Here is an 11702-nt window from a genome sequence, read left to right as displayed (position 1 = left end):
GAGCGGCGAGAGTGACACTACATAGGTAAACACAGCCCACTGCGTGTCGACAGCGCGGCTGTGATTTATGGGGGACAGCAGAGCGCAGGGGGAACTTAGGGGGGAATGCGATAGCAACAGAGGCTGGGCAGTATAAGCAGACCCAGCCTCTGTGTGCGGATATCATTGTCAGAACCCCACCTCGGGTTCTCTTTGTAAAACTAGCTTTAAAACACAAATAAAGAAAACATCAATTTGTGAACCTGGATACTGTCCAATAAGGCTGACTGAAAATCAAACTTTGTTTTCCTTTAAAAGAATTTATTATTTATAATAGATTTTCTCCCGCCCTTTTAAATCCCAAAGTTTTTCTTGTTTTTTTGCAGTGGTTTTCCTTGATTCAAGTCCGACATTATTCTTTGCAGTACTGGAGTTCAGTTTCATGCCAGGGAGATCCGTCCGCTCCATACAGTTCCAGACGCAGACGCTGTCCTGGTGGACGCAGGTCTGTAAACGTGCAACAAGAGCCTATTTATCGTCACTCAGAGGCCAGCAACAAAGCAGGACAACCAGGGGAAGCTCTCGCCAAGCCTGGTCACACATCGGGCACAAGGAGGTGCGTCGCTCACACCTGCACCGCTAGAAACGGAGACCTCTCACAATGTTCCTAAGTGTGGAGTGCTATTACGCTTCCCAACCGCCGAGGAAGGGACGGCCTGAAGTCTCAGTTAAAGTTGAATTTAAAGTGGAAGTTCCCTGAGCTGAAAGGGTTAAATTCGAAAGGCCATTGTTGATGATGGCCGGAGGAGCCCTGCTGATTCTCCGGGTCCAAAGGATCCTCCCCGGCGTCCACTTTCTGACGCATCTCTGAAACAGGAAGCAGAAGTATAGGTTAGATTACAGGCAGCCGCAGAAGAGATCAGGCCCATCTACAGGCACAAGTCTAGGAATACCAGATACAGGCCCGTTTTTAGGGGCTGGTGAGGTGGGTCACTGATGAGGGTGAGGTGATGGGGAAAAGCAGGCCTGGGCAGAGTGGGGAGAGGACGCAACCCTCAAACTCCATGGTGGGTTACGTGATGAAAGAAGCTGCTGGAGTGATGGAGACTGGGGCGTCTAGGAGGAAGATTGATTGCGTACGCCCATCGCTGGATCCCAGAGAGGTAAGTCACTTCACCCCTCTCCTCTGCATGATTAGGGAAGGGGGCCCTACGCTACCTAATACTGAAGGGGGCCCTCGGCTACCTAATACTGAAGGAGGCCCTCTGGCTACCCAATACTAGGGGTTATCTTATAATAGGGGGCCAGCTGGCTACCTAATAATTGGAAGGGGGGGGGGGGGGTACATCTGGCTATCGATACTAGGGGCCACCTAACACTAGGACAGTGATGGCTAACCTTAGCACTCCAGCTGAGGTGGAACTACAAGTCCCATGAGGTATTGCAATACTCTGACAGCTCTAATTATAACTTGGGGAGGCGCAGGAATGATGGGATTTGTAGTTTTGTCACAGCTGGTGTGCCAAGGTTAGCAGTCACTGCAATAAGGGATCCTCTGGCTACCTCATACTGGGAGCATCTCAGGCTACCTATACTAGAGGATACCTAATACTAAAGAGCACCTCTGGCTACTTACGCTAGGGACTACCTAATACTGGGGGGGGGGGGGGGGGGTACCTATACTAGTAATCAGAGTGTTCAAATGTTGTACATTTAGTGTGAAACCACATGATCAAAAGCCTTTCGGTAAGAGTGAACTAGGGACTCTGTGGGTGTGGCTGCTGCAGCTGCTTGAATTACATCCTCCTGCTGTTCAGACTGGAAGGCAGCAGCACAGACTTAATCTCTTTAAGAACATTGCAGCCTGTAGGACTGCAGGAAGTAGGCAGTGGTCTGGCTTTTGGATCTGCAATCCATCCATACAGGTGCTACAGTATACAGCTTTGTTGTACACCAAAAGGCAGAGTACGAAACCCAATATGGTTCAGTCAGAGCACCAGGCCTTAGGGCAAGTACCTACATACAATTTACCCACTTCCAAGGAATTATGAGAGCTTCCCTACATCATCTGTTCAAAGAAATGGTTAAAGGGAATCAAAGGTGAGAGTGATGTGGAGGCTGCCATATTTATTTCCCTTTAAAGAGACACTGAAGCGAAAAAAAAATGTGATGTAATGAATTGGTTGTGTATTATGAATAATTACTAGAAGATTAGTAGCAAAGAAAATATTCTCATATTTTTATTTTCAGGTATATAGTGTTTTTTCTAACATTGCATCATTCTCTAATATGTGCAGATTACACAACACTCAGCATTCAAAATGATTCTTTCAGAGCAGTCTGTGAAGTAATGACATCTCCTCTGGCAGAGAAAAAGGAATTTGTTTAGGAACAGTTGAGATAATAAAAGTCAGATAACAGCCCTCTCCACGACTTTGAAAGTCGTAGAGCTTAATGGCTTTTTTGCATAGAGATAACAGCTGGAGTTTCTTAACTCTTCCTGTACTGGAAACAATTAGACTGATGTATCTGATCTTAATGGTTTATTTCTTAGCTGTACTACACATACAAATCATAATATCATCATTTTTTTTCGCTTCAGTGTCTCTTTAAACAATACCAGTTGCCTGGCAGTGCTCCTGATCCTGTCTGTAACACTTTTAGCTATAGACCCTGAACAAGCATGCAGCAAATCAGGTACTGACTCAGGTTTTTTCTGGATTAGCGATATGCTTGTTACAGGATTTTGACTCCACTACTTATACCAAGCCAGAGCTGCCAGGTAACTGGCACTGTTTATAAGGAAATAAATATGGCAGCCTCCATTTCACTCTTACCTCAGGTTTCCTTTAACTCACCTAATTGCCGCATCCAGTGTTGGGTCTAGATGGTCACAGCGGCGTCATGTGAGATAACGTCATCATGACGTGCTAGCGTATTACGTGTGTGTAGAGACCCAATGCTGGAAGCGGCGATTAGGTGCTCCATCCCCTTACACTGCGCTCGCAACTCTGCAGGGAGTTAGGAGGGAAATGATGTTAGGACACAGCCTGCTGCCCGGGCCGCGAAAGGCTTGCCCAGCCCTGTACTACATGGAAGTGGTGGAATTGGTCAATCAACACTGGATGTGTGTAGAGGCGCTCAATCATAATTTGATGGTACAGAAAGAAAAAAACATTCACAAAATATCTCCAACACCTGATATAGGTCATAATGAATTTATCTACAGCTGTCCACATAAAGGACCAGAACACGAGATGGCAACAGATGCAAAATCTTTGCAGTTCTAGTGACCCCTGCTGGAGAAACACACATAAAGCAAACAGTGGAAAGAGCCATTAAACAAACATTTGTAAAGCGCTTTTCTCCTGTAGCACTGAAAGCGCATAAGCATGGCTCAGACCAGTAATTGGTTGATTGGTAAGAATTCTATAAGACCGCAGATGTCAGGCTAAACAGGTGGCTTTTCAGTCTGGATTTGAATAGCTCCAGGGATGGGGCTGTCTTTACTGGGTGTGGTAGTGAGTTCCAAAGTGTAGAGGCATGACCGAAACCTCTGGCTCCAGGTTGTGAGGTGCACTCTGGGAGTGACCAAGTTTATGGATCCTGCTGATCTGAGGTTGTGAGAGGTGTGGTGCAGCTTCAGCAAGTCCTTCATGTATCCAGGGCCCAAATTGTGTAGGGATTAAAAATACTTATAAGCCGCTTACACATACATTGTGGAATATACAAAGAGAACATCAATAACCCATGGGAGAGAAGAACATGGTGAAAAAAAAATATTTACCTGTTCATGCCCACTGCTTCGAGAGTTTCTAAAGGAAAGATTCAATCCCAAGAGTGATGCCACCCGTAAGGATGAGCGAGATCAATTCACAGAATGCGAAAATGCCCGTAGCGTGTGGGAAGGGGGTGCAGAACACAGCAGAATGGGTTAACTTACCTATGCTGGCTCCTCTTGCCGATGCACTCCACACCACTCTCCATCTTACTGACACTTCCTCCTTCACAGGCGGATGTGTTGGAAAGATCAACATGGAGTGCATCGGCTAGAGGCAGCTGCCTAAGTAACCCCTTCAGAATTGTAAAATTGATCTTGCTCATCCCTAGTGAGCAGGCCTCTGTACCATTTCAAAGACCCTAGTGAGCAGGCCTCTGTACCATTTCAAAGACCAGGCGATTGAAAAAGGAGGGAGCAGGCAGTTAGGTTACAGACACTTCTCTGACTAGTCTGGGCTCAGTAAAGTGTGTGACAGTATCTGGTGCGGCTGAGGTAGTAGGGCTGCATAGTGTGCATCCTCCCGTCTAGTCAACAGTCGGTGTTCTCCTAACCAGGGCTGTGGAGCCAGAGTTGGAGCAATTTTTAGGTACCTGGAGCCGGAGGTTTCATAAACTGAGGAGTCGGATGATTTTTGTACCCACTCCATAGTCCTGCAAGGGCTTTGGAGTCGAAGTTGAAGCAATTTTGGTTACCTGAAGTCAGAGCCGCTGGTTTTATAAACTGAGAAGTCGGAGTTGTTTGCTAGGATAAGAAAAGAAGCTGCTCTACAGCCACACACTTCAAACAAAATGCCCCAAAAAGATCACCTGAGCAGGAGTTGAGGATAGATATCGCAATGGGATAGCTATTGAAAGTGACTATTTCTGTCCCTTTGTGAGGATTTACTCTGACTTCCTGTCTCGTACAGGAAATGAGGTACAGTGTTACTGGCAAGGACAAAGACAGCAACACAAGCCTAGTATAGGTCCTCAGCCTCTCCATCTGTACTCAAAACAGAATTAAACACGGTTCCGCTCCGTGCAGCATCGGCACATACCCGGGTCTGTTAACACTTCTTTGGCAGCTGCAATGTCTATGAATTTCTTTTCCGCCTCTTTTTTCTCCTCCTCTGTCTGGAAGTTGTCTGGGTGCCATTGCTGTGCTAACTTCCTGTATGCTTTGATCACTTCCTGTTTGTTGGCATTTCTGTAAAACATGAGAAGCAATCTCATCAGTGTCTGTCTAGATGACTTCATGACTCAGGCTGTACTCAGATCAGTAGAGGCTACCTCTTCACACCCAGGATCTTGTAGTAGTCTCGCTTCCGGGACTGTTTCAGGAGCTTCTGCGCCCTCTCCAAGCCTTCCTTTATTTCCTCATTGTCTCCGTCCTGCTCCTTCGCCTGCTGGTAATCCTCCACCGCTGATAGGGGGAGAAACAGCAAAAGTGAGAGACAATCGCCACAGACTGACAAACAGTGAAAAATAAGAGGACAACAGAGACAAAGAAAACACAGCAAAACAATGACAGGAAAGAAATATAAATAGCATTGTAGGTGGAGGGGAGAAGATAATAGAGGGGAGGAGAGAGAAGGGATGGGAAGAGGGATAAGAGAGAAGGGGAGAGGGATAAGAGAGAAGGGGAGAGGGATTAGAGAGAAGGGGAGAGGGATAACAGAGAAGGGGAGAGGGATAACAGAGAAGGGGAGAGGGATAACAGAGAAGGGGAGAGGGATAACAGAGAAGGGGAGAGGGATAACAGAGAAGGGGAGAGGGATAACAGAGAAGGGGAGAGGGATAACAGAGAAGGGGAGAGGGATAACAGAGAAGGGGAGAGGGATAACAGAGAAGGGGAGAGGGATAACAGAGAAGGGGATCAGACAGGAGAGAGAGGGTGGGAGGAAGAAAAGAGAGACGGTGGAAGGTAGGAAAATCAGAGAATAGTGAGACAAAAGGTTGAAAAAAAATAGAAAAGACAATGGAAGAGGAGAGAATGTATAGAAGAGGAAGAAGAAAGAAGAGGATAGGAGAAAAACAGGAGCAGTTGGGAAAGGAGAAGAGGAGAAAAACAAAAACTAAAAACAAATTCTGTTATACTAAAACAGGTCTTGGGTTGTGCCAAGTATTAGCCACCTGTCTTCTCAGGAAGAAAAACACCACGAAAATGTTTTGCATGGGAAGCGTGAGAGAGAAGATAAAGGAGGAATGGAGAGGACCATAAACAGAAGAACAATCAAGCAAGCCAGAGATTAAGGATCAAGAGGGATTGGAGACAAGGAGCAGAACCTAAGAAACACTGGAAGGGGAGAAAAGGAAGACAAACAGACCACATCACGGCCCTGTACACACCTTTCTCATACTCCTCGTTCAGGATGTAGGCCTCGGCCCTGTCCCTCAGCACCTGCGGATTCAGGGGGTCTCTCTGGTGGGCTTCTGTGCATCTTTTAATAGCTGCCTCTGCGTGCTGACTCTGCAGGACACAAGATACTGTGGTGTCATTCTGTCACAAGTGTACACAACACCAACAAAGCAGAATCCACGTCCAAACAAGACTAATGCTGGGGCATAGGAGGACGAGGACAGATTGTAAACGGACACACACAGGAAGACCTAACAAGACCGGTGTAGAAAAAACTAGAGAAGATGTGAAGTACTTGCTCAGTTTTCATTTCATAAATGAAAGGAGGATTCCGAATGGTCGAGCTCAGCACCAGCCTTGACGATTCGCAACACTCTTTATAAGGAGACCCATACGTGCTCGATATACTCACCTTGGACAAGCAGTGACAGATTCGCTCAATGGCCCGTTTCCTGTAAATTTCCACGTTCGGCTCCGTTTTCATGACGGCCTCAAATTTTTCTATGGCGGCTTCGTACCTGCAGAGATAATAGAATAGCAGATAGACTACCATGAATGATTCTTTCTCAGTGACTAGTCCAGGACAAGCCGCTTGATCGTGGAACCACCTGAATATACAGATGTTGAACACGGGAAAATTAGCTAGTCTCCTATTCGGTGGCTCCTGGGTCATATCGGGTCCAGTGAGTGGTGGTGAGACAGGTCTCAAGAAATAAATGCAGCCAGATTTCAGCATTACTTTGTTGCTACACAACTCTATCTCTCACCTCCACAAGTCCCCTAATGCCCCTCTGGTTTAGCTTCTTTCACACCACCTCACTAATGCTGGGTATACACGGCATACTATCTTACAGATAGTGCGTCGGTATTGAGCCAGCGGCTCGATGCCGGCGCGTCACCGCTCGTCCCCGTGGATCGATTGCCGCTCGCCCCCGCGGACGCTGCTAATGAACCGCTCGTTTCTTGCCATTGTTCTCCCCGCTGGTATCGAGCGCAGTATCGATCCGGCGGGGTATCGGACAGGTTGAAGATTATCAATCGAGCCATCAGCGGTTTGATTGATAATATAAAACTAACCGTGTATGCCCAGCATTAGGGTCGGTTCAAATGGGCAACTTGGCGGTGCCTGTGCACGGCGTTTACCACCGGGATACACTGTGTCTGACATTGAGATGAGTGGTATGCAAATGACCCTGACAACGCACCGTCACGGCTGGTTTCTGCGGTGTGCGCACCGCATTCCAAAGCTTAAAGTGAACCTCCGGACTAAAAATCTACTCAGCAGAACTGAAAAGGCTTGGCGTTTCTTTAACAGTTTCACAGCATCAAAACTTTGTTTTTCTTACCAAAGCATCATTTTTAGCTGCATTTTAGCTAAGCTCCACCCATCAAAGAAAACTGCTCTGGCTTTTTTTCCCCTGATGCTGTGCAAAGCATGATGGGATTTCCTGTGTTATTCACGTTGCCTAGCAACTGGGAGGGGTGATCAGCACACAGGACAGTTGGAACTGTGTCTCATGCTCCCTGTCACCTCCTTTCAACCAAAAAGATGGCTGCCCTCAAGAAATCAAGCATTTGCCTGTTCTCTTAAAAGAGGGTGGGTAAGAGATTATATTACCTATTTTAATTAACATAACTAATGTAACTTAATGACAGTATGTTTGTTTAGGCTGAAGTTCCTCTTTAAGTGTAAAACCGGCCTTACTCTAAGCAGTAAGGGAATGAGCACAGGCTAGCTCAGTTATGGAACATCCGGAACCACACATCACAGGAGGGTGGGAGCCAGGCCATCAGACTCACCTGTGGTCTCGGACAAATTCCTCAGCTGACTCCAGCTGTCTGGACAGCTTCTTGACTTGTTTATAATGGGTGAAGCAATCCTTGTCATCCTGATCCAGCTTCAGACACTCCCGGACTTGGCTAAGGATAAAACACAAAATCCATAATGTTCAACCAGCACAAGTGGGATGAATAATAACCTTATGAAAGTTATTAAACAAATGTTTTTTTTTTTTTTTAGAAAGAAAACTTTATTATGCTTACTTTAAAAGAAAACTTTACTATGCTTACTTCAAGTGGTATGAACCTCAGTATTAACATTTTTATCTAAAAGATTATTAACAGCATAAAATCTACTACCACAAAAAAAAAATTATGTTATCTCATGCTTTGGAATGCAGCCAGAAGCTTTCCACTGAAGCAAGGAGTTTTCCACTGAAGAACAAAGTGCTGTGTTTAACGGTTTTAATGCTGCTCAGCTATAATTTTTTTTTTGTTTACACTCCTATGTCTAGTAAACATTAGCACACTGCTGAAACTGAGCTGTACTGAGCTGAAAAGCAGTAATAGCTGAGAGGTGATCACTAGACAGATTTTTATTATACAAATACAGCAGCTATGCAATAAAATGCAACGGCAGCTTTCAGAGCAGATAAACTGTACTTTGGGAATATGCAATTTGTAATCAGGCAATATTACGTGTGCACAAAAGCAAATATGGTAACTGTATGGGTAATAAAAAAGTAGGAAAACACATTTTTATTGAATGTTATGTCAGAGTTTTATCCAACCTTCAGATGCGTTCAATTCCTACCGACAAACTTACCGGCAACAGGAGCGTTCTGCACACATGCAGTTGCAAGGTTTATGAACTGCGGCTCAGAAGGCTCCTGGCTACGGGGGCAGAATCAAGGAAGTGCGAGCCAGGGTCGCCCATGTGGAGGGGACACTGCAGCAGGATCGGTTCGGGAAGACAGTGAGGGACCTATAGGATTACAGGGGGCTGGAAGAAGCCACAGTTAAGTTACACTGAGCTTCTTTATGTCACTTAAAGAGAACCTGAACTGAAAATATAAAGTAAAAATAACCATACACAGGTCATACTTACCGTATGTTGCGAAGTATAAGACGCTCCGGAATATAAGACGCACCTAGGTTTAGGGGGCAAAAAACGAGGGAAAAAAAAAATATACTAAACCTGGTGCGTCCATGTTCCAGGAGCGTCTTGTAGATGTTCTCCCTTAATTGGTGTCCTCCTGTGTCCCCTTCTGTCCACAGTGTGTGTACTACTGTCCCCAGTATGTCACTAGTGGGTGTCCTGCTGTCCCCAGGTGTCCCCTGCTGCTCCCAGTATGTCCCTAATGTGTGTCCTGCTGTCCCCAGTATGTCCCCAGCTGCTCCCAGTATGTCCCTAATGTGTGTCCTGCTGTCCCCAGTATGTCCCCTGCTGCTCCCAATATGTCCCTAATGTGTGTCCTGCTGCTCCCAGTATGTCCCTAATGTGTCCCTAAGGTGTGTCCTGCTGTCCCCTGTATGTGTGCCTCTGGTACGTACCCTGCTGTCCCGTGTGTCCTGTTGTCCCAAGTATATCCCCTGTATGTCCCCTGCTGTTCTCAGTATGTTCCTAAGTGTCCCTGTTCTCCCTGGGTGGTCCACAACTGCCGTTGCGTATGACCGCAAATACCCGCCGCCGCTTGTGCCTATCCTATGTCCCCCCTGTGTGATCCGCAACTGCCCGCTTGTGCCCCCGCTTGAGTCGACTCTTTCCCCCCGGAGTAAATAGCTAGACCGCGCTCATCTTACCTAAGTCAGTGCCTTCTGCGGGGATCGGAGACCTGTCTTTACACACGCGGCTCCCCCTGATGACGCAGCAGAAGCAATTACTAGAGTGGAAGTGCGGAAGTGAAGACAGGTCTCCGATCCCCGCAGAAGGCACTGACTTAGGTAAGATGAGCGCGGTCTAGCTATTTACACCGGGGGGAAAGCGTTGACTCAAGCGGGGGCACAAGCAGGCAGTTGCGGACCACACAGGGGGAACGTATGCACAAGCAGCGGCGGCGGTGTTTGCGGTCATACGCAACAGTTTGTTGGCAGAACGCGGACCACACGGGGGAGCCATGGACACACGCAGGGCAGAGCAGCACATAAGGGGCAGTGCAGGGAATCCCCGACAGTGGCGGCGGGTCGCGGTTCCTATCGGCGGGCATTTCGTAAGTCGGGGATTCCCTGCCTTTGCCGTATAAGACGCAGGGACTTATTCTCCCCATTTTTGGGGGAGAAAAAGTGCGTCTTATACGGCGGAAAATACGGTACCTCCTGTGTAGTCTACTCATCAATCTCTTTCTCCTCTCCTGCGTCCTGTTTGTCCACTGTGATCAATGGAATTCTCCGTCCTCCATTTTAAAAATGGCCATTTCCCCTATAACAGCTTTCTGGTCAGCACACTGTTAAACTGTAATATCGCCCACTTGAGCCATAGGGAAACATGGACATTACCTTGCACATTCAGTTGCAACTGACAGATGCTGATATATAACTGACAGCAACTGGTATATTTCAGTTCTGACAAAATGTTGTCAGAACTGGAAGGGATCACTGTAAGAAGAAAATGGTGAGCTTCTGGGTGGAACTGATGGTGAGGCAAGTATGTAATATTCATTTGCAGCTACGTCATGTGTTTATCCTACTAATATAATAAATGGGAAAGTTCGGATGTTTGTTACTCGATCACGCAAAAATGGCTGAACAGATTTGAATGAAATTTGGCACACACATAGTACATTACCTGGAATAAAGTATAGGGTACTTTTTATTCCCATAACCAAAAAGGGGGCGGAGACAAATACAAATTTCACTGGGAGAATGTAAACTGCAGCCATTCTTACACTGTTAATGGTAGGGTTCTCAAACTTTGCACAGTTGGTTACTGGGTGACTGGGATTAATATTCAGAAAAGTGGGTGGAGTCTATAAAAGCCAATCAAAATTAACCTCTTGATTTTCAAGGGGAATATTTACATTGCTGGCATTCTTGCACTGTTAATGGCACAAGCCTCAAACCTGGTACAGTTGATCATTGGGTGACTGGGGTCCAATTTCAGAAAGGGGGTGGAGCCACAAACAGCTAATTAAATTTGTTTTTAATTCCAATGCAAATTATTGATGCCAAACACTGCAAAGCTCACAAACGTGGTAATTGAGCAATTGATTAATTGTGTGTTAGGGTTAGAAAAGTGGGCAGAGCCAACACCAGCCAAATACATAAGCGGGCAATGCCGGGTCATAAGTGGGCGGAGACAAATACAAATTTTACTAGGAAAATGTAACAGCAGCCATTCTTACACTGTTAATGGTAGGGTTCTCAAACTTTGCACAGTTGGTTACTGGGTGACTGGGTTAATATTCAGAAAAGTGGGTGGAGCCTACAAAAGGCAATCAAAAATTACCTATTGATTTTTCAAGGGGAATATTTCATTGCTGCCATTCTTGCACTGTTAATGGCACAAGCCTCAAACCTGGTACAGTTGATCATTGGGTGACTGGGGTTTAAATTTATAAAAGGGGGTGGAGCCACAAACAGCCAATATGATTTGTTTCATTGTAATGCAGGTTATTGATGCCAAAGACCGCAAAGCTCACAAACTTGGTCATTGAGTAATTGATTAATTGTGTGTTAGGGTTAGGAAAAGTGGGCGCAGCCAACACCAGCCAAATACATAATCGGGCAATGCCGGGTCATCAGTAGGCGGAGACAAATGCAAATTTCACTGAGAAAATGTAAACTGCAGCAATTCTTACACTTTTAATGGTAGGGTTCTCAAACTTTG

General features: G+C 46.1%; 1 protein-coding gene across 1 annotated transcript in view; it reads right to left on the bottom strand.

Annotated features, from left to right (window-relative positions):
• Positions 1 to 279: 279 nt before the first annotated feature.
• The window catches only part of LOC137562513 (dnaJ homolog subfamily C member 3-like), a 34966-nt gene continuing 23543 nt past the window's right edge, over positions 280 to 11702 (bottom strand). Inside the window, exons 8-13 of the mRNA XM_068273915.1 lie at positions 7898 to 8017; positions 6510 to 6615; positions 6088 to 6208; positions 5029 to 5161; positions 4797 to 4945; positions 280 to 846 (exon numbers count right to left, since the gene is read on the bottom strand). Of these exons, the coding sequence (XP_068130016.1) occupies positions 704 to 846; positions 4797 to 4945; positions 5029 to 5161; positions 6088 to 6208; positions 6510 to 6615; positions 7898 to 8017 (772 nt within the window). The 3' untranslated portion in view covers positions 280 to 703. The remainder of the gene's footprint in view (positions 847 to 4796; positions 4946 to 5028; positions 5162 to 6087; positions 6209 to 6509; positions 6616 to 7897; positions 8018 to 11702) is intronic.

This window comes from Hyperolius riggenbachi, chromosome 3, assembly GCF_040937935.1.
Source record: "Hyperolius riggenbachi isolate aHypRig1 chromosome 3, aHypRig1.pri, whole genome shotgun sequence".
In the NCBI taxonomy this organism is placed as follows: Eukaryota; Metazoa; Chordata; class Amphibia; order Anura; family Hyperoliidae; genus Hyperolius; species Hyperolius riggenbachi.
The sequence above is the reverse complement of the archived record's forward strand: the minus strand, read 5'-3'. Positions and strand labels throughout refer to the sequence as shown.